The sequence below is a fragment of the Cinclus cinclus genome, chromosome 1 (assembly GCF_963662255.1).
Source record: "Cinclus cinclus chromosome 1, bCinCin1.1, whole genome shotgun sequence".
NCBI classification, from domain to species: domain Eukaryota; kingdom Metazoa; phylum Chordata; class Aves; order Passeriformes; family Cinclidae; genus Cinclus; species Cinclus cinclus.
The window spans coordinates 98,158,525-98,182,530 of record NC_085046.1 but is presented as its reverse complement, the minus strand read 5'-3'; the positions used below and the strand labels follow the sequence as shown (position 1 = coordinate 98,182,530).

General features: G+C 34.4%; 1 protein-coding gene across 3 annotated transcripts in view; it reads left to right on the top strand.

Moving 5' to 3' along the window:
* Nucleotides 1-22,814, top strand: part of LOC134041212 (cadherin-7) — a 72,118-nt gene extending 49,304 nt beyond the window's left edge. For 2 of the 3 annotated variants that reach the window (XM_062487638.1, XM_062487647.1), the window contains 6 exons: nucleotides 4,773-5,026; nucleotides 8,845-8,981; nucleotides 10,828-10,949; nucleotides 12,313-12,430; nucleotides 14,483-14,734; nucleotides 22,081-22,814. In XM_062487638.1, coding sequence (XP_062343622.1) covers nucleotides 4,773-5,026; nucleotides 8,845-8,981; nucleotides 10,828-10,949; nucleotides 12,313-12,430; nucleotides 14,483-14,734; nucleotides 22,081-22,574 — 1,377 coding nt within the window. In that variant the 3' untranslated portion in view covers nucleotides 22,575-22,814. Of the gene's footprint in view, nucleotides 1-4,772; nucleotides 5,027-8,844; nucleotides 8,982-10,827; nucleotides 10,950-12,312; nucleotides 12,431-14,482; nucleotides 14,735-22,068 lie in introns of all 3 variants that reach the window. The other variant, XM_062487629.1, reaches the window with a different exon arrangement.
* Nucleotides 22,815-24,006: the final 1,192 nt, after the last annotated feature.

Sequence of the window (24,006 nt, the reverse complement as noted above, 5' to 3'; positions counted from 1 at the left end):
AGATCCTGAAATGTCCATGCAAACTTATGTACAATTTTGAAGTTAATTTATGTTGATTTTTTGACAGAATCCTGATTGTAATACACATGAATGGAGTCTTGGCTTTGCTTTGTAAGCAGAGTACATACACAAATCCTTATTTCTTGTGGTTTCCAAAGCACTATTCCTAGAAATAGTGTACTAAAGGAAGCATCATGTAAGTACAGACCTCACTGTATCCACAAAGTTGCAGGCTAAAGTTAGACTTCAGTATTACTAATAGCTTAGTAGCAAAACATCTGAAGATGAAAACATGATGCTCTGTATCCACCTACACTTTTATTAAATATTTGGTATTAAATTAGTTATGGTAATTTAATAATAAATGAAAGGCTGCAAGGTATATTTTATTTTACATCATATGCGACTTTTTGAAATGTTATGAGACAAGATGCAAACAAATTGGAAGTCTTTGAAGAGATTTTAGTGTGTTTAAGGGGTGGGGGGGGGGGGGGAAAGACCAATACCCCCTAAAAGCTCTGTAAGAGTGAGGATTGTAATGTCTTAGTGCAGAAAGTGACAAGCATTAAGATTTCCTGTGGTAGAGTTCTCGCTCATTTTGCCTTCATTTCTACCCTCAATACACAGCCCTACCACCAAGATCACCAACTGGTATGAATGTTAAAGGGAAAAATAATGTTATAAAGTAGTTTCTCACAGAAATTGACTGCTAAGATATTATTTTAAAGCCTGAGTTCATTCTAAAAGCAATATTAGCAATTATAAAACGGGGGTGGGGAGAGGAGAAGGCTTATGCATAAGCTTTTGAGTAAAAAGCTATTTTTCCATTACTGTTAACATTTCTTTTAAAATTTTTTTTTAGCTAGAATTTTTTCTTTCAATTCTGTATCAGAGTTTACAATGTAAGAACTCGAGGCTTCCCTGGTTCCTTTGAGAGATTGTGTGCATTTGTTTGATGTACTGCAGTTTTCAATATAAAACCTCAACTGGGCTTAAAAATGGGATTTTCACCTCTGAAAAGTACATTATTACGAAGTTTCCATGCAATAAAAATGAACATTATAAAAATGGGCTTTCTGTGAGTTATAACTTCATATTGAGCCTCCCTAAAATAGAGGACCTGTTTTGCAATTTCTTTCAGAGAGGATAAAATTCTTACCCCTTAAAAGGAAAAGAAGAAGAAGAAAAAAACAATATAGACTTTATAAAAGGAAAGATTAATGGATCCTGCACAGGATCTCATCAGATAATACTAATGCACAGATATTAATGAAGCTGTTAAGCTCTATTCACTGTACTGAAGGACTGAAGTATACATTGTCCATTTAACCTTCACCATTGATGTAGTGATTTGCAGTCTGTTAACTTGGTGTTCATCACTGGAATCTTGTGCTTTTGTTATAGCAGGAAATAATGATGGCATGATCCAAAATCCATTTAAATAATGCTCTCTGTATAACAGACACCAATGATAATTGGATAAGAAGAAACAAAAACAGAAAATCTTTTCCATTCACTTTCTCAGTCTTTCTTTAGTGTGTATATATAGTGTGCATATAATTTCTTCATTATATTAGCTAAGAAATGTTGAAATATTTACACCAGGCCAAGACCTCATACCTTAGATATTTTGTTTGCTTTTCCCAGATTATATACTGCCTCAAACTCAGATAACTCTGTATTCCCCGCAGGATCTGAGGTTGTATACCTTAGAGCAACAAATTGAGGATGACTTTTGTAGACGTTTTGTTGACATTGCCACACCCCACAGAAGACAGGATCTGCTAGAAAAAACTGAAAATAACATTGCTGCCACTGCAATAAAGTCACTTGATATTGTAAAATCCATTTCTCAATCTAGAATTATCCTCTCCTAAACACCAACTGTTCTTTACTGTACGCATACATAGATTTGATTTTTGAAATTTATTCATTTATTTTTCATTAACAAGGATCCCTATATATTTTGTATACTGCCAGCAGCATTGGGTACCAGAAGATATCTGAGGGAATTCTAGGGAAGGATTCATGTGGCTGAGAGCAGATGTTTACTTCTTTCAGTTATTGAGACTCCCTTACTAGTGACTGGTGAAAACCAAGCACTCACCAGCTGATATCTTTCCTGGAAGAATTTTGCTACAGTCACACTAAGGGCCATATGGTGATTTTCTCAGATGTACACGGCTAAGTTAGAGAAGGTTGAACATGCACTTAGTAAGTAAGTCTGTTTAGAATATGTAGTTACAACACTGTTGGATTTTCATCCTTTTCCATGAGGAAATGCTTTTCTAATGAATGTGTGTTTTTGATGAATTCCCTACTAGTTTAACACTGTTTCATGATAAACATCCATATGAAAAAATACTTCTTATTATTTGACTTAATAAGTTCTAGTCTTTTATAATCAATATAGAAACACGAGGGTGTCAATTTTGAAAAGTATTTTTGTTATGCTAATCTATTAAATAAAAATTAAAATTTATATAATTTTTCAAATTACATATATGGTATAGATTCTGTCAATCAAATCAGAAATGTATGTTTTTTTTTTCTTTGAAAGACTGTGCTGTTGACATTAGTATATCAGAAGAAGTTATCTTTTCTGCAGTCTTATTATATGTTTCCATGTGTTTGATTAGGTATCACTGTAATCTCAGTCACCCAATTTCAACAGAAACCACTCATTAGTGAGTGTTTAATTAATGCAGATAAATTATCTTTCCTTTCTCCACTACATACTTTTGTACATTCTGACTCAAAATATACTGTTTGTGAAAGGGTTGGTGTTTTTGCTTATTGAGGGGGAGTTTTGGTGGTTTTGGGGTTTATTTTTAGTTCAACAAATGTTATGCTTTTGCCTTCAACATTTTTCAGGTTATTATTTCTTTATTTATTGTGCTGTTTTTTCAGGTTATAATTTTTTAATTAATCGTTTGCTTTTATTAGATAATGTGATGTCTTGAGATATTTGTATGCTTGTTTGTCCTCTTGTTAACCTTGCTGCTTATCTGGTGTTATCACTTGCCTAATTGTTATCACCACAGAATGAAGTTTCTGAGGCATTTTTCATCATTCCAGCATCACATCGCATTTGCATTATGGCTGTGAGGTTGTTTCAAACACATGTATTGTAATTTAAATATGAAACCAAAGTGAAAATAAACTAAACTATTAAACATGCTTTATTAATGAATACTGACCAGTTGTATCCAGTAGAGGGAACAGCATCCAGACAAACTTTCTATTTCAGCATATTTGTTTTCCAAGAGCTGTGGATACTGCAGCTTTGATTCAATCCAATAAGTGCTTGCCTAATATGAGGATCACATGTATTCCCATTTGGAGAAGCCTTTTGCTGCCACACAGAGTTTGAAAAAGTTCAGTGCCTTTCTGAGTGTGCTGCGCTGCAGTTCATTTTACATATTTAAATCTAGGCTGTTTGCAGCTGTATTATAGCATCAACATAATCACCGACTTTAAGATGCTCATTTGGGATTTATCTGACTGTAACTAGATGGAGAACTTTGGCCCTTGTAGGTCAACAGATGTGTGTTTCACCTCTGCTGCTCCTCTGAATGAATACTGGAATGTTTCGCAGATGCTGGAGGATTAATTTGCAAGCACATCTCAGATCCCTGTGATGTATTCAGTAGCAGAACTGCAGAAAAACATTTTTAATCTGTTTTATACACTAGGAATTACAGACTGAAGACATAGATGAGTAACAAGACTGCAGCTTTTGAAGTGCTTCGGTATTTTACAGCTGTTTTTAATGATTAAACTTGGAATTACAAAAGAATAGTTAGCTGGATGTTTGGTGCAAGCTGACAAACTAAGACTATAGATATGGGGAAATTGGTTCTAATATTAACTTGATGTTTTCTTTCAGTAATGGCCTGTGAGCTAAAATTATTTTTTCCTCCAATAAAATTTTCTTCTTTCTGAAGAATCTGAATATCCTCAGATTACAGACATCTCTTTTGTCATGGAGGGTAATTTTTGATTCTAATGCAGTATGCATTTGAAAAGAAACTGTACTTCCATTGAAGAAAATGAAAGCAGAAGGAAGGTATTAAAAAAAAAAAGTGCATTTTGCTTAATAAGCAAAACAAACAAAAACAATCTCCAGGCTGCATCTCAGTACAAAATACTCTGATACAAGCAGTGTCATTTAAGTCATTGCTACATTTTCTACACAAATTTATAACAGCTTGAGAAAACAATTGCTTATTCCATCCAAATACTATGCAAAAACCAATAAATTCAAAAGAAATTTAAAACAAACCAACAAACAAAAAATCCTTCCCACAGTTTTCTGAATGAGGTGTTTTCACTTGTAAGTAACCTATAAAGATTATAATGAGTTCTTATGTCTGGGTAGTATGCCATATTGTATTTGTCATTAGCTTAGATAAAATATTAATAAGACAAAAATAAGTGTTAATTCACAACCGTGAAATAATCAGTGAGAATTTGGTCTTCATAGACATTACAGAACGTTTTGCCATTACCTCATAAATTTGTTTCACTCACAAAGTAGAACTATCTTTATCACTAAAGTCATTGCAGAATATTCACTAGTGAGGCACTGCAAATAGCATGTTGAGATAGCTAAATAATCAACTATGGCCTGTCAGTCAAAAGTGATGGTTGTATACAAATGGCAAAGGTAGTTTCATTTTTTACTTAAAGCATAATGAAAGTTTTAAGCAAAACAGTTTTGTGTGAAGATCACTGAATAATAAAATTTCCAAATAATTTTGCCTGTGCAGGAGCTGGATTTTGAAGCCAAGACAAGCTATACCTTGAGGATAGAAGCAGCCAATATGCATGTTGACCCTCGTTTCCTGAGTCTGGGGCCCTTCAGTGATATGACAACAGTCAAGATAATTGTAGAAGATGTCGATGAGCCGCCTGTGTTCACTTCTCGTCTGTACTCCATGGTGGTGTCTGAAGCAGCAAAGGTTGGCACGATCATCGGAACTGTAGCAGCCCATGATCCAGATGCCTCAAATAGTCCTGTCAGGTAATTGTAAGACATCTTAACTATTTATTCAGCCTTTGCATTGAAGCTGTTCATCTTGTGGTGGGAGGGGTTTTTGTTACACTGAAAGTAATTAATAAGCTTTATTCCCTTACACAGAGAGATTCAGATGTTTGCATGTTTTAGCTTTTATAACCTGAGCTACAGAATCTCTGGGAAAAAAATAAAAATAAAAAAAAGTTTAAATCTCTGTGAAACAAAGAAAAGAAGATCCAGTTTCAGAATCCCAAAGGAAAAAAAATCACCTAAAAATATTTCTCATATTTATTGTTCTCTAAGCTTAGGAAGAGTCTGTTATTATCTAGAGCAAGTTATGTTCTCTTAAATCAACCAGGATGAAAGATTGTATCTATAATATTCATGTATGCTTGACTAATGATTCATAGTCTGTATGTCTTAGGAATCAGAATATAATAGGACATAAATTCCCACGTGGAAACTGGAGATGAGGTCCCACAGCAGGAAACATTCATAAAAAATCTTTACATGAGAGAATTGGATAGGATGAGATGTATCCTGTTCTAGTCAGGATGGTTAAAGGCTTTTGGTTTTGTAAATTTTGCTACAGCCAAATATCTTCCATTTGAATAGAAAGCGTTATGATCACTGGAGATTATAAAGTATCAAGGCCCTCTTCCTTTGTCTTCAGTGTCTAAAATGACTGCAAGTCTTCCATAATATGATTTCCAAGATCATTAAGAAACCATAAGAGAACGCAAATTCTCAATCTGATGTTTGCCTGTATCTAAGGTCAGAGCTCAAGGTCAAAGACTCGCCACCTTAGCTAAACCAGTAATGAGCTACTTGTTATTTTTCTTATGCAGAGCAGTAATATTAATTCTCGAAGTAAAATGCAAAGGATCTAGAATGTAATGGTTATAACTTAGGAACTCTGTGAGTTTAAACTCCACAGGGGGAGGAACTCATGCACAATTAAAAGTTAGTGCTTAGTTTCATTTGTTTTCATTGCTACTTAAGGCATAAATGGGAATGATCTTTGTGGGGTACTTGTTTGGGCGTCACTTCTTTTGGTAATGTTAAGTCTTTCCATTCATGCAATGAAAATGAACTTGGGAGTCTAGTGTAATTTCCAAAATTTTTTAAAGCAGAGATATTATGTTGCAAAAGTTAAGCATATGTTTCACTCCTAGAGGTGATGCAAGTGTTCTATCTCTTTCGTTTTATATTTGCTGCATATTCAAAATAGCTGATTCCTATCATGTATAAACAAGTCCTAGATGAGTCTTTGGCATGGATTTACTTGTGAAATTTATCTTTGCTGTGGCAGTATTTTCTGGCACTGATGCTAGCATCTGGTGTATAATATCTGGTTACTAGAATAATTTAGAATAGGCTTAAACATAGTTCCATTAATACAGGCCATGCTCAGAATGCTTTTGATTCCTTTGTAAACATAAAGATGAGGTTTTTTGGCCATGATCTGGTTAACTTTTACAATTCCAGCATAAAAAGTAACTATATCACCTGCTAATATCTTGAAGATTCCTTCTGCTTCAAAATTTCATGGAATTTGAGGGAGAGCAAAAAAAAAAAAAAGTAGTGAGGATTTATCTATATTCTTGTGAACCTGCTATATACATGGTCAAAGGTAGTGAAAGATAATATAATTTAAAGCTGTTCTACATATGCTAAGATACATCAGAGACACATTCACCTAAAATTGGAATATGCTAAGGAGGATTAATGCATAAATCTTTTCATCATCTGTTTAAGGAATTTAAACTATTAGTCTATAAATAAGTATTCCAACTTCTAAACATTGGATTATATCAATACTGATTAAAACTAGATTTTTAACAATTCAGAAAATGTTGAAATTATAAGATCAGACACAGAACCTTGACAATACCAAGGACTAGGGAAAATAATAAATGTTTTGAAAATAAGAAGTTATCTCATAAGGACCAGAGAACTATTGATGTTTGAACTAGCTTAACTAAAGGATTTAAAACTCCTGCAGCTCAAAGATTTTCAAGTACTGTGGCTGTGAGGAATTAAAGGATTAAATGTATTTAAAATATTTTTTTTTAGAATTTGAGTATGGATACAGTGCTTATAAATAAGGGAAACTGCTTGTTTCCTATGCATAAAATTATTTTTCTGATTTTCTGATTGTTTCATGAGGATCTGTCATCCAATTTATATAACTTTTTTGCTTTTCCTCCCTCTCTCCCTCTCTTACTTCTTAATTAATTTTCAACTTTCTCCTTCTCCATCTCCTCCTTTTCCTTCTCCTTTTCTCCTTCTCCTTCTCCTCCTTCTCCTTCTCCTCCTCTTTCTCCTCCGCTCTTTTTCTTCCTTCTCGTTGACTCTTCAAGTTGCACAGTGATAATCTTACTAATTGAGAAATATAGGGATTTCTAAGGGAAATGTGGCAGGAGATTGAATCTCAGCTATAAGGCCTGCCAAGATTGACTACATAGCAGAGGTGGCAGGTACAGTCTCGTGGGGAAACTTGTCAGCCACAAAGCAGCTGCAGAACACTGCTGACCGAATAAACAGCAGAGCTGGCAAAAAATAAAGTGAAAAATGGCCTACAATTAAGACAAAATGAAAGAAGAAAAGAAAAAGTGAAAGAGGAAAAGTAGTAATCCACAAAACTGCCGTTACTGTTGTTACAACTTGTTATTCTCTCTCTCACTGTGACATAGCAAAACAATTCTAATTATGTAACAAGGCTCTGCATTTCAATTATACAGTTAAGAGGGATAGATAAAACACTGTAATACAGCAAAGAAGATGGTATATTACAACACAGAGCAAACAAATCATTTAGTAAGATCAGTGTGTCTAGGAAGTCTCATTTTTTGTCTTGCATAATTCTCTCTTTCCATGCTGCTCAAAGAATTTGGTTGATGTTATATCAATAATATAATATATCATCATTGCGTCAGTAATTGCAGTGATCACGCTTCATCTGGTTCAGATATTTTAATTCATCCTGAGTGCAGGGAAATGCTCTGGAGTACATACTTGACCTAAATGGGAGTGCAAGAATCTGACCCAGTAATAAATCTAATGTCAAGAATATTTCAGTTGTAAATCTAAATCTGCCTAATGAACTGGTCCATTACTCTCAAAACAGATATAAGCAAATCATCCACAGGTGTTTTGACCTTTTCTCTTATGCTATTTTCAGTTTGCTAAGGAGCTCTTAAGGAGCTCCCTTTCCTAAAACAAATTGGTAGGTAAAGGTATGTTAAGCCAAAGAGGTAAGGGCATAAGCCTGTGTTTGTCTAGTGACAGTAAAACATTGTAAGCTGACAGTGGTGACATGCAATCCCTTGACTCTAGTCTGCATCATCTTTCCTTCTACCCCCTTCCCCTGCAGCTCTGGGTGACTTAGGGGCTCTTCTGCTGGTGATAGAAAGCTCTGTGCTCAGTCTGCCAGCCCCCATGGGATCAGTCCTGCTGGTACAGCTTTGTAGCAAATTCCAACTCACCTTCTCCCTAGGTGGCTCTCAGGAGGATGCTATTTGATTAATTCCTGAGTTTGCTTTACAGCAGAGGGGAAGAAAGAAAAGACGGAGGAACACCTACAACCTCACTTAAGATGGCATTGTGGGAGTGGAGCCCACCACTGTCAGCACAAGTCACTGTGTAATTCTCTCTCCTTTGCATGTGGCTTTGCTTCCCTCAGTGCCCCAGGGAAAGTGGACTGAGCTATGCTCAAACTAAGGAAACAGTGGAAACACTTTCCCTCTAATAAGAAATCAGTGAAATAGTTTTACAAGTTGTAATTGAACATAAATGAAATGTTTCTTTCATTCTTTTCCTAGGTATTCAATAGATCGAAACACAGACCTGGAAAGGTATTTCAATATTGATGCCAACAGTGGAGTCATTACAACTGCCAAATCTTTGGACAGGGAAACTAATGCTGTTCATAATATCACAGTTTTGGCCATGGAAAGTCGTAAGTATCCACAGAAAGATTGTTATTGTCAGTATATGCGTAAAGCTTCAGGCTTGGTTTGATGGACTTCATTTGGAGAAATTCTGGCAGTTGCAAACTGTTGCAGATAAAAATGACATATAGTGCAAAAGAAATCTATATGATAAAAATTTTAAAATACTTTGCTCTTTCATTTGCTTCACACCTTGTGTATTCTCTTCTGAAATACAAGTACAAAGGAAGATAAAATATGTTAAGTCAGCATTCTCACACTTATTATTACAGGAAGGGTGATATGGAATATAGGGGAGAGTGGATACCCCATCTCAGTGAGGGCACTCAGAATTGATTGCTGTTGGTCAACCACACAGCATTCTCAGAAGGTATCAAGAAAAGGGGATGTGAATGCTAATGTGGTTTCATTTTCCTGACTCTAAGGTACCACTGTAGAAGTTATTTTGTACTTGGTATCTTTTTCTGGTGTAAGATGAAAAGTGTTTATAAAAAGGTAATGCTTCAAATGGATACAAGAAATCTTGTGATACAAGTTCAAACCTAAACTTGTTCTTCTCTGAATACATTTTGTGAAGCGCTTTTACATTTAAAGAATTCAAATCTTCAAATTTTTTCTTTATTACTACTCTGTTGGGCTGTGATAATAAAAATGTTATCAGTTCTCTGGCTTGCTGTTGTAAAAATCATCACTTCATGATCTCAGTAAGCTTAATTTAACATTTAACCTGAAAATTAAGATTTATCTTTTAGTGTTCTATGAATTTCTCTTGCGTTATCATAAGTAGAATTTTGGTCTAAAAAGCCCAAAATGGAAAACAAAAATTTTCCAAGATGGTAGCAATATTGATGAGGTAGATAAGGGGCATACCTGACACAAATGAGAGTCTAGGAGTACAAGTAAAAACCTGTACTGCTTTAATTTATATTTATCCTTGTTTGATTTTCAATAAGCTTAGTTCAGTGGAGGAAAAAATTGTTGTCAAAATGGCTTGCTTCTCTGGCATTTCACATGTGGTATAAAAACCAAACTAAAGAAAGCCCACCTTGTGATTTACATTTAGATGCTTAAAATACTTATTAAAATGTGGTTGCAATACATTATAAATATATTTGAAGTTTTGAAAAGTTTTTAATTTTGTTCTGCTGTAACACTAATATCAATATTTTTGGTAAAAAAGGATTGCAACAACTCTTTTTCCTGCTCCAAAAGTGAAGCAACATAAATATTGCACTCACTGATATCTTGTGCTTAGTCCAAAATATAATTACTATTTAAGGTTAAATTATGACATTGGACACTGAACATACTCACAGTTTAGCTAGAGATGTGTATCAGTTTAGGATGTGATTCATATTTAAGGCACTCAACATGTTAATGACAATACTGAAATAGTTGTGTGTGCACTTTAAATAGTTCGGGATTTGCTTCAGAAGGCAGCTTTCTCTTCTCTTATATATAGCTGATAAAATTCTGTTTTTGACTTCTGATCCATCTAAAGTTCAGAAAAATAACATTTTACCCCATAATAATCATGCTGCTCCCAATATGAATAATGATGTTCTGGCTATCTTTGTGATGATTTTGCATCATCTTGCACTTGCTCTTATCCTTCCATGTGATTTGATTTAGTGCAGTGATTAGTGAGGTAGATCCTGAGAGTAAAATCTCAGCTGAAGCATGTAAATCTTGGTCCAGAAGATCAAGACAAGAGCTTATTTTATATTTGAGGGAGGGATTATAACTGATTTGACACGCATATTCAAAAGAAGAAAGGAAATGAAAAAGCTAATGACCTTCAGAATAAGTAGCCAGGATCTCCTCTTAATTGTTTTATTGGACTTTTTCCTATAGAGAATCCAGCACAGATTGGGAGAGGCTTTGTAGCCATCACAATCCTTGACATTAATGATAATGCCCCTGAATTTGCCATGGAGTATGAGACAACTGTCTGTGAAAATGCTCAGCCTGGTCAGGTATGTCTTGACAGGTTTTTTTACCAGATAATCAGCCATTCCTTATGAAAGTCTTCCAGCTTTAAGGTAAAGAAAAATCATCTTATAACAGTAAAAAATGGGTCCCAGATGAATAGTACAAGCAAACAGTAAAAAAGATGCATGTATAAAAATTATTGGTTGAAAGTACTGTTAAAATAGCTGACATTCTTACTTGTGTAACTGATGCATTTTGCTTAACTCACCTAATTTTGAATAATATTGAGAATGCATACTTCCTCCTATTTTCGTTGGAAGTGGGAAGCAGTAATGAAAAGGTTATTCTGAGACTAAATGCCCCCTATTCTGAAAATGAGTACACACATGTAATCCCCCTAGGAAGTATGGACTTTAAGGACACAGTTTCACAAAGGGTATATATTCCTATTCTTTATTCCTATTTTTTCAATTAACAAATAGCTTCCATGTGGTTCTAGACTTAAATAAATCTATCACTTGTTGTTTGTCCTTGCTGTCCCTCATATTTGGCCTTTTCCTCTCTACTATGGAAGACCTCACAAAATACATGTACATTCTCAGTTTCTCATCCCGCTTCCAGAAAAATAGTAGATGCTGCACTTGCATAGATCCCATATTTTTCCTGGAAGACTTTGTTCTTTTTTGCCTTGTCCCAGAGCATTGCCCTTCCTGTGGTAGATGTTTATTGCACATTTCAAAATCACATCATAAATTAAATTCTGATAAAAAGCCACTATGATTATTCGCTTGTGCTCACGAGAAACACAGACTCTGCATGCTCTTATTGTTGTACCTCTCTGTTTTCCCTTTGCTCTGATCAGAGCTGGACCAGAGAATTGGAGTTTCCAATTTTTTCAGAGTTTAAGCAGTGGTGACACTTCCTTTAGAGGTAGATTTTGACAGAATTTTAGAAAATGAAATTTAAAAATAATGGTATACTTATGATGTGCCATTCTGGTTTACATTATATTAAAAAATAAAAAAATGCAGATTTCAAATCCTCAAAAAAAAATCACAGTTTCCTTGTGAAGATTTACAACATTGTTTGCAGCCACTGATAGCTACTCTTAAGGGCTGTTCAGAAGATAAGTTCTTCCACTGCTATGTAGTTTAGTACTCCAAGCTGTGGTGAATGACAGAACCTAACTTTCTCCCAGACCCTGGAGGGCATTGCTTTGGCCAATAAATTTGGTACAGGTAGAGAATTGAGTCACACATTACAGTCTCTATGTGTTTAGGAGATTAGAAGATCAAAACGCAAGATGATTAGAATTTGAGGGAGGGTTGATAATTTGATAACAGAGGTAACAGAGAGGTTATGTAATGTACATATACTTCAATGAATCCCTGATGTATCTCAAAACAGGTGATCCAAAAAATTAGTGCAATTGATAAGGATGACCCACCAAATGGCCATCAGTTCTACTTCAGTTTAACAGCAGATGCAGCAAATAACCACAATTTTACATTGCAGGACAACAAAGGTAAGAAAATTTTGATTTGGTAAATATTCATCACTAGCACCTTCCATTTTCAATGCAATATGCTTATTATGACCTATATAAACTTCTGTTATGATAAGCACATAAACTACAATCAGCCTGCCAAATAATTTTATCTGTAGATTATTTGTCAAAGGAATTAAGCTGTTGTTTGAGTCATTTAAAGCCTTGAGCCAAACAGAGCAGCATCAAATCTTTAAATCTTTCAGTTTTTTTTTTTCCCCCGCAATCCATCACTCTTCACATTTTTTCCCTGTATTTAGAGTTTTTTATCTAAATTAGATTTTACCTGTGGCAGTGACTGAAAAATGTCCAGGAATTCATGTCTTATTAATATAATTCAGGGCGTAAAAATGAGTGCATGATAGTTGGAGATGTTTTGTGATTTGTGGAGATTTTGTTTTGTTTTTAGAAAAACACGTCTTTTCAGTAACTAAGTATATCCTCTTTTGAAGAATGCTTTTGATAATGAAAGCTGCCTATAATATTTGCACAGACTTCTTATAACTGTTTCCTCAAAGACTCCCACTGATATTCCATTTCTGTTAGTTAAAATATCTGCGAACACACTCTAATTACTGCCCTCATTAGTTGCACTGCACAATGCAGCAGCTGGGCACGTGTCAGGCAGTTTAGCTATTAGCTGTAGCAAACAGAACTAAATAGACAGGGTATTGCTCTTGCACTGCTCTTTTAGGGATCAGTACTTAAGCAAAGCTACGGAGTCATCCTATTAGTTAAACAAGAAAAACAAACATATGGACACTGAAGGACACTGTTTGTACAGGCAGACTTTGAATAATATTCAGTAAGTATAATGTGCAACCTAATAAAATACTTTCAGGTCTTCATTGCTTTACCTTATGTGTAGTTAACTAAATGCTTAATTTTCTTCATATGAACAGTTTGCAGTTTAAAACTGAAGACTAGTAGTAACAGTGATCAAAATAATAAAAGTGCATTAGAATAGGACATTTCAGAAATCTGACATCATGAGAACTGTAAAGCAGGTCATGAAAAGAGACCCGACCCCCCCCCCCCCCTTCCAGAGAACTTATAATTTGATAAAAGTAAAAATAGTGCCTATAAAATCAGTGGAGGTACACAGCACAGCAGCAGCTGTCTCATTCAACATTAATTTTATGTATCTCTCATGTGATGTTATATCAAGAGGTGTTTGCATATTTTGCCAGATAGACCATAATAGATGACACAATAAGATAACTTTACTGATTACCAAGGTATCTGTCTATGGGTAGATAGGTAAGGAGATAGACAGACCAAGGGAATAAACATTTCTATACATCCTGGGGGATGTAACTCCCTACTTCTCAGGAGCTCTCAATCTGTGTTGCACACAGTGAGTTTTGCATGTCTTCTTGAACACATATTCTTTTTAATCACACAACTCAGACCAGTGTCGAACTGCACATTTTAGACTGATTATAATAGCTATCTTGAATCTCAGAAGAGTCTGAAAACAATAGCAGGTCTCTGTTGCATGCACACTTACCTTGTTTGTGCATGGACTGAAATATTTTTGTATTCAAAAGATGTTTCATTTATTTTCAGAACCTATTCTATTATTAATATGGTCATTGCTTTCATTAATATGATATCTATATCTGTAAATAATTGAAATAGATGCTTGTACATTAAGTGGAAACATGTATTTAGATAACTAACCCGATCACTGAAGGGTAATTTTTTTCTTTTTATGATGATCTCATCTTCAGCTGTCTATCCAGATTGTGAAAATGTGAGCTTAGCTAAAAACAAATGGACTTCTGCATTTTTGAAATATTCTTCTGTTGAAAATAAAAATCTTCTTGTTTAGTTGTGTGTGATTTCTCAGTTAATCTTACCTCTGCAGCTTCAAAAATATACGGGAAAGGTAAACTTGTTGAAATAATACAAATGATTTTATAAGTCTTTAAGTAGAAGGCTGTATTATTTATGTATTATCATGGCTTATGTTTAGAAAAGTCACATATTTTATAATGTGTGAATAATTATTTTTATTCCTTTATCTAGATAATACTGCGACAGTATTAACCAAAAGAAATGGGTTTCGAAGACAGGAACAGTCTGTTTTCTACTTGCCAATATTCATAGTGGACAGTGGATCACCTTCACTTAGTAGCACTAATACTCTCACCATCAGGGTCTGTGATTGTGATGCGGATGGTATTGCTCAGACATGCAATGCAGAAGCATATATCTTGCCTGCAGGACTTAGCACTGGAGCCCTGATAGCAATATTGGCTTGTGTCTTGACACTGCTAGGTATGTCTTCTTTCTGTTACCCTTCTTTTCCATTCAATGCATTGTAGCAAAAAAAAATACACGCATATAAGCTTCAACATTCCCTTCCACCCTGATTTCTGTGACCAGGTACAGATAGTATTCAGGAAAGAACATCATTAACACCAAAAAGCCTTTAGATTTGGATTATCAATTTAGATATTTTGTTTCTATATCAAACTGTCTCCAGATATAAGAAATAACAGTAAAAGAAAAGATGACTTGCCTCAAATGCAATGTTAAAGAGATTGACACCACAGTTAATGGAAGCATTTGGTTTAGCATACTCACCTTTTTACCAGTATCAATGTGTCCCTTTTCCACAGGTGTAACTGTTTTTAAACATTTATGGATTTGCATAGAACAAATGATATTCACAAAATAAAACAGATGCAATTTCCTGATAAGAATTACAATTAATTGACATCATCTACAGAGTGATTTTTGTTGCTTCTGCAAATGGTACCACAGCTGGATTTTATATTGAGCAGTGAAATTGCAACTAGATAAAAGGCAGTGGAAAAGATTGGAATGGTGTCAACATCCCAGTTTGCCTAACATTTCTCTTGTAATACCTAGTCATTAAACAGTAAATGGGAGAGTAAAGGGTCATATCAAGAAGGTTGAATTGAGGAATAAAGATGAAAGATAAAGTAAGTAAACAAGGATAGAAATCAAGAAGGATAAAGTGAGCAAAAGTGAATTTTTGCTTTTTGTCTGAAAATTCCTGTGTTAACAAGGGAAATTACAAAAGCATTTTCATCAGTGCTCCTATGAATTAAGAGATTTTTCTATTTCCTGTCTGTACATACCAGTCTAAAGAAAGGGAGAAGACCACAGTCTCCTTATGTTGGTATAGTCCCAGTGGTGTTTTATCTGCCATTGTTATCAAATTTGGATAGGTCAAACTAAGAGACTTGTGTCCAAACTTCTGCTCACAGCAGTATTTCCCCCATGTATAGATATGTCTTCTTTTGCACTCTGATTCATGTCACTGGAAACCATTAGAACGAAATGTTCCTTCTGCCAAAATATTTCTGAAAGGCTCCAAAATGAAAAAGTTGTTGCATACTTTTTTTTACAGAGTAATAAAAATCACTACCACTGCAATGAGCTCAACCAACTTACTCAGTAGCTATATATATATAGCTACTATATATATATAAAGAGGTGGCATTTTAAAAGTTTTCCATCTCCATAAAAATCATAAAAAATCTAACACCATAAGACTTTATTCTCGCTCAACACATGGTTAGGCCTAGGTTTAAGAAATGGAAGAGAATTATTGCCAAAAGTTTTAACGAGCATTTTTAAATACCACTTTTCTAGTAGCATTTCTAGCCAATTTATGTACAGAAATGAACTTTATTTGGACATGAAGCTAAATGTTAGAGTTCAAAAAGATATAAAAATATTCCCTTGTATCAACTAGCATTAGTATCAGTGAAAAAACACCCACTTTAAACTTTAGTCCAATATACTTAGAAGTAAAGGTCCTGGAACCATAACAATTCATTTGATCCCAAAATGAAATGTCACCATTTTTTTGTTCTAAATGAAAAGAGTGTTTTTGAAGATTACATACGAAACTTCTGTAGGTACCATGCAGCTTGGTCTGGTCATAAACTTTTCTTAAATAGAAGCAGTAGGATTTCAAGAGGACCATTGAGAGGAGGCACAGCATACTGGCAACAAATGACTTGCTTATTCTACTTGGTACACCAGGGGTCAGATACAACCAATAAACCAACAAACTTGAGCTTATATTCCAGTTATTTTTAAAGTGTTCTGAACAAGGATTTCGTAAAAAAATCCTGCATATTACCACCTCACTACTGATTTTATTTGTCAAAACCTTTGGGTTTCCAAAGTCATCTGTCTGAAGGCATCAACATTGTTTATCCAAAAAGACATTTGTATGTGCCATGTATCATCACTTCTAGTCTAAACTGTTCCTTTTGAGTACAGGTCAAAGCTGCAGGAACATGGGAGGCTTGTAGGATCAGGTTTGTGTGATAACCCTCGCTTTGAGTGCTGCATTTTGGTACTATATCTTGTTTTAGCCTCAGCCACATGCCAGTGTTCACAAGGAAGAGGTACCAAAGCATCACTGATGCCCAGTGAAACTCAGCTGCATGGTGGTATTTCTAGGAATTTTCATTTTCCCTTTTGCTCTTTGCATTCATTCATGAGAAAAATGCTGAACATTCAGTAGTACAGCATAAAAAACAGGCTTCAGCTGTTGGCAAGTGGTTCCAGGACTGGGACAAGGGATGCACATTTTCCTGTAAGACTTTATCAGTGAAAAGAGGATACAGTCTACTGGAGCAATATCTATTCCTAACCCAAGATTAACATGCAGTTCAAATCCAGTCACATTAATCAATGTCATCTTAATGTGGGCGCCAGTTGTAAGGCAGAGAAAGCATGAAATTTGCATAAATGGAATGAATACACATGCATTCTGGCATCAGTCTCTTCAATTCTCAACCAGCTTTTAGTTTCTTAAAGTTAGTATGATATAGTTTTTTATCTTGCCCCATACATCCTTATGGCTGATATCTAACCATTTGTCTACTAAGACCTGGATTGTCTCAGAGGGATTTCTTACTGTTATTACTGTTACTTAAGAAACCAATCAGTTTTAGATAAGCACAATGTTTTCACTGACTGTAAGAAAGAAGAACATTATTAAATCACGCTCTTTTATGATACTTGCATATAACATTGTATAGACTACTTTTTCAAACTAAACTATTTTTTAAAATTAAAAACATTTAAAAACAAAGTCCCTTTCTATCTTCATACTCACTGATGGAGTTTAAACTGTAAATCTTATTTCACAAGAAAGTTCCAGTACATTTTTAATTACTCAAAACAGCTTTCCAATTATGCAGTAAGGCTAAGTTGTACAGAAAGAAAAAAAAAACTAAAAAATCATAAAAAAGAATATGAAAATATAGTTGATTGATTTTGGACTGCACATAATTTTGAGGAAAGTAAGTAGGAATTATTTAACTTTTCTGAAAATTACATTGCAATTTAATTCAAGGTAATTTGTTTTCAGTTAGCATCTTCCAGAAACAGTAATTGCTTTTGTAACAGCTGTTTAACTTAAAATGTTTACATAAAATCACACACACACAGAATATTCACCTGTAGATAACCTAATCACACTTGAGAGATTAAGTATTTTCTTGTATTGATGCAATGGAAAGCTAGATTGGCATATTTTTTCATTATTTTTGTTATTCATACGTCTAAATGTAATCTGTCACCTATTTTCTTAGGAAGACTGAAGAAAGCTTCCTAATGGTGTGGCACTAGCGTTTACAAGAATAATACGTTGATAAAACTTGAAAATATAGCTTTAAAAAAGGTTGTTTTTATTTTTGTTTCAGTTGAAAGCAAATTTCTACTCATTATCAAAATACCTGCAAAACCCAAATTAAATTGGAACACTTAACTGTGATTTGTAAACAAGAAGAAACAGTTCTGGTCATAAGAATTCTATTCTCTAAATAGGTATAATGTGTACAGAATGTGACTATGTAATATGTCTAGGGTTTGGCCTTGCAGTTTTAAAAGTGATAAATATGTAACTGGGGGAAAACATTTAACTTGGGGCACCTAAAGTAACACTTCCAGAGAGTGGTAGAATATGAAATGCAGCAGCTGTTTTCTGAAAGTTAGGGAGCTGATTAGGGTCATTCAGTGTGGGCATTTAAAGGTCACAGTCACTTTGCAAATATCAGTCCAAACTGATTAAACAACAGGTATAAATGAAGCTTGTTAAGTGGGAATTAAATTCAAGTTTCCTGAGTCTTGGCTTCTGCAATCCCCAAACCTTATCTGACTGTACTGGCAACTGCAAGGTATAACTAAATAGGTTATTAGTGTGCTGCTTAGATTGCTGAGGTTCTCCAATCATCAGCTTTATGAATCATGACACACCTAAGGCATAAATCAGTGTGCAGATCTGCTCACAGCTGATGGGGTTTATTGCTATAGCAAATTCCTGGCTTAGGGGTGTAGTGTATACAAAGCATGGTAATGCTTGTGATTTAGTTCTGTGCCTTTCTGTATAGCTCTGCATGTAGTCTTCTTCCTCAGGGCATCTCATGACTTTTATGGCTTCCTTACAATTACATTCCAGTTGCCTTGAGTACAAAAGGAAAAAAAATAATACTAAACCAGAGAAATATGTTCAGGTGAACTAAACCTGACTTATTACCAGATCATACCAAAATGGAAATCTGATGGTAATTCCAGAAAGCACACTGAAAAGGGGCAAAGCAAAAATGCACTCTTGCATTTGAAGGTGCTTGTTTAAAGATTTGATTTGAGTGTACTGAAACTATAAACATTAGCATTAAATGTATACTAGATACAAGGATAAAACTCTGTGTTACCACAGCTAATATAAAGAGAAATAATTTTTTTCTTGGCTATTTTACCTATTAAAGGAAATCAATATTTTTAATAATTCAGGTAAATAAGAAGAATTAAAGAGCTAGTTTAAATCTGTTTGTGTTAATTCTGCTTATTAAATCTTTATAATTAGTTGCCTAAAATATTTATTTATTTATTTATTTATTTATTTATTTGTTACATAGCATACAAAATCTATATTGTCATTTCATCTCCTTAGTATGAGTTGACTGTATCAGTATGGAGCCAATGCAGTACCCTCAATGTGCAATACATATCTGCCTAAAGGTTCTCCACTGTATTATTTCTTTTCAAAGAATCATGAAATTGGGTTTTTAGAAGTTCAGACAGTCGCTAATTACTGACTTAATCTCTGCTTTTGTCATAAATGTAGGAAATAAAAACCCACCATGACTTAATGAGAAATGAAAAAAAAAAAAATCTTTGAAACTATTTGCATTTGATTTAGATAGCAGTGAAAATTGTTTAGGGCTTGTATTCATCTCTGCAGCTCCTGCAATGCAGCTAAAGCTTTGTTCATTTAGAGGTTAAACTTTATTGTTCATGGCTGTTGGAAAGGCTAGAAATTAATAATCTTATAAAGTCATCTAAATGCTAAAATATTTAACCTTTAGAAAGACTCCATATTTTTCTTGGCTTCAAGCAAGTGTGAGAGGTAGAAGGAACACTATATAAAACATTCATTGTATCTTGATTTTTATTGTACCTTTAGGCAGACCTTTCTACTGAGTTTCTTATTTTACACTTATTAGCATGTCTTTAACTTTCAACATGAAGTATGTTAAGAGGGACGGTAGAGTAAAAATGCTTTACACTTGAGTAAAGTAAATTATTAGGTGCTTACTTATATGATAATAAAAATATGGCAGTAAAGGTTAAAAATAATAATTTAAAAAGTTACGCCAATAGAAATCTTGGCTCAAATATCTATTTGTACTGTCAGCAAGCTAATTTCATTTTAAAATATCTTTTACAATAAGGAAAAACATTAAGAGTGAAGTGCAATTGTATCTGATGACAATTTTATGTTCTCTGCCATATAATTTATAGCTTAATTTGTATTATACAAATATCAGATTGTTTTGAAATTTCCCAAATGTCACTTTAAAGGTCAATATTTTGTATTATGAAACTACTTATGTAAATATTGTTCAAAGCAAAATGCCCCAGACTAGTGGCTTCTGAATTCAATACATAAAGGATGAATCAGGTAGATGCCAGGGGCAAAAGACATGAAAGGGTGATGCTAGTAATGTAGACTATGTAGTAATATAGTCACAAGACATCTATTAGTAGATGAATTATTGAAGATGTTCTTGGTAGCTACTGAGAAAAGAGAATTGCTGCTAAATACAATTGTCAAAAATTTTAGGGGGAAAAAATGTAGTTGCAGTTTTATTTTCAGACATGTGCAGCTCCAAAGGGAAATAAAAATAATGCAGAAAAGTATCTCCGGCTTTAGCCAATTCCAAATAGTACCATAATATCTGTGGACATATACAGCTTTCTTGCAGGTACAAGTTACTGGTTTATTCTAGCCAAGAGATCCTAATATTAAGTCATTCCTCAAAATGACTGTATTGATACTGATTTTGAGATCCCTTCATGAGAAGGCTTTCAAGAGTGGTAGTCCTGCACCATGAAATTTGTGGAGGCAACTTTTGAGACTACCTAGGGAACCTCAAGCCTAATTTTATCTCTATCACCTTTTAGCTTTTGCTTTTCCATATGTTTCTACAGCATTTAATTGGCACCGCAAGTAAAGACTGAAAACATTATTAATGCATATAATCACAATTCTTAACATTAAAAATAATCATAAAATCAGAAGAGATTAATTAACTATGGAATGACACTTTTCAACGTAGTGTAATTTTTACAATAATAGTGATGCCTGTGATTTCCTAGGAGTGTCATTAACTCAGCAAATGTTATCCAGATGCTACAATATAGTACTAATTATTTTCCAGGAGGATGATTCACACTCCATCATTTCCCACAGATGGGTGCAATATTCATAGTATTGGTTCCATATTTTTTGTGTTGCCAGTGATGTTTGTCTACCAAAACTGTATTAGAATGAGAGGAGCCTTGAGTTAGTTTCTTGCAGTGCTTTTGGCTGCCACTGAAATTTAGTATTAACTTTCAAGCTGAAAGAAACTTTAAGGGTTAAAATTAAATAATCAGTCACATTTCTAGTACTCGTTCATCCAGGAAACTCTAACCCTAGCAGTTCACGTTAGATGTAAGGCATAAATCTCAAGTGCAGTACTTTGCACTTTTCAGGAAAGAGGTCTTATACAGAGGTGGTTTTATTCCATGAGCTAAGAAAGTCTTATTTTACACATTGTTTAAAATTTGGTGTTCTTCAATAAAAAAAAATTAAATTTCATTTTTATTCAGCAGATAATGGCCATACACTTTAATTCAGTCACTTCCCAAACCATGGTCTTTAAATTCTATTTTGCCAATTTATGGATGTGGTTTTATTGCTTGGGTATTTAAGAGTGCAGGAAAGGTGGTTTTGGGGTTTTTTTTTGGTTTTTTTTTTTTTTAATTTTTTATAATTTGTTTGCTGTGAGATTTTCATAGTCAGACTGAACCAGTATTGAAATTTATGTTTAGCAGAAATTATAGGATATTAGAATTAGAGATGAAGATGCTAATCCTGAATGATGTGGGAAATAGATTCTTTAGGGCCTAAAAACTTATGGTTTAAATGTTATTTCATAATCTGCTAGGTTTCACATCTAACTGCATAAATTGCTTGCTATTTCCTTGGGTCTTTGCCATATAAATTAATGAGTACTTCCAACATTAGGAAAAATACAAGAAAACATCAACAACGCTAAAACTCTACTTTTTCTTTGTTCTAGTTCTTGTCTTGCTGATTGTCACCATGAGGCGACGGAAAAAAGAGCCCCTCATTTTTGATGAAGAGAGAGATATCAGAGAAAACATTGTCAGGTATGATGATGAGGGTGGTGGAGAAGAAGACACAGAGGCTTTTGACATGGCTGCTTTGAGGAACCTCAACATCATGCGAGACACCAAGACCAGAAGGGACGTGACACCTGAGATTCAGTTCTTGAGCAGACCAACTTTTAAAAGTATCCCAGATAATGTCATTTTTAGGGAATTTATCTGGGAAAGACTAAAAGAAGCTGACGTGGACCCCTGCGCGCCACCCTACGACTCCCTGCAGACGTACGCATTTGAGGGGAACGGCTCGGTGGCAGAGTCTCTCAGTTCTTTAGATTCCATCAGCTCAAACTCTGACCAGAACTACGATTACCTCAGTGACTGGGGCCCTCGTTTTAAAAGGCTTGCAGACATGTATGGGACCGGACCAGACTGCTTATACTCCTAGCCTTGGATCCTTTCTCTGAAAATGCACTGAAGAATATTAAAACAGAAAACTCAGCCTAACAGACTGAGGAAAGTTGTAAATATTTCTCCATTTTTAAAGTTTTAGGTTTTTATGTTGGTTTGTTTTATTTTTGTTTTTTTTCCTTGGTGGAACATATCTTCATTAGACTTGTCCTAGGGACTGCACTGACCACACAGAATATGAGCATTTAGTGGCATTTTTGATAAAATGAAATGCTCAGCCACGTTCAAATAGATAGCAACCCTCCAATACCTGCAGAGGCAACTCACTTTCAAGAATATGTTATGCAGTCACCTCAGTGATTTGGTGATACTCTGTAAGATGCTTTCACACTACTGCTATATAAAGAATACAGAGTCTGTTTTATGAATAAATAATTTTTCAAATGTATAACTCAGTATAGTATTATAGTACATGATATTTACACAGACAAGATTTTGTTTAGCAAATTTTCTTTACTGTGTGCATATAGATTACTAGAACAAAAACAGAAGGACTGTTTTGTTTTTTTGTTTTTTTTTTTTCTGTTTCTCCCTGTTTGTTCACAGAGCTATTTGATTAGAAATCAGTCTAATTTTCCAGGCAGTTTTTGAGAAATTATTGTTCTTAGTAAGAAATTCCACAGTGTATCATCAACTTACAAAGTAGATTAAAATCCACATAAAATGATAAATACAGAGTTGTAGTCTTATGGCTGGGAAGTTTTGTGATGCCCATGTAGGCATAGAAAAAGGTGTTGCTATCTATTTGCTATTTTTTATTCTCTCTTCTGATTTGTACAGGAGAATTTATCCTTTTTTATTATCGTTTGACATAAAGTGTTATATTTATTTTGGAACTCCAATCTCCACTAAATTCAGGTCCATTTTACTGCCTCGTGGTTTTAGACTTGTCAGAACATGCTGATTTTTCTCCAGTCTCAGATAAATGTAGAAAATGAAGCATGGAAGCAGAGAAATTACAGTAAACAATGCCACCCACCATTCATCCCACAGAAAGGAGAGCAGCTCCAAGGATGTGCAGTTGTTCTTCTGAGCCATTACAAAGTCTGACACATTTGAAGAAAACATTTGTACATTGAATTTTTTGAAAGAAGACTGCAGAGGTAGCTGGGAGTGTCTTTAATGCAAGATTTAATTTTCAAGTTTAAACATGCTATATGCTTCAATGACTGTAAACACCTTGCTTTTCTCCTTCCCCTTCTCTTTTGCTGCTTCTGAATCACAGTAAAATATTTTTCTATTTTTTTTTTATGTTAAGCATTGTAATCCTATTAACTTCAGAAATCATCTTTAGATCCTACTGCACATAAGTATTATTTTCCCAAGGTGTTAACTCACTACACATAATTTCTATCCTGGTTCAGGTGTGCCAAAACAGAAGGACAGCTATTGTTGGTTAATATACTGTA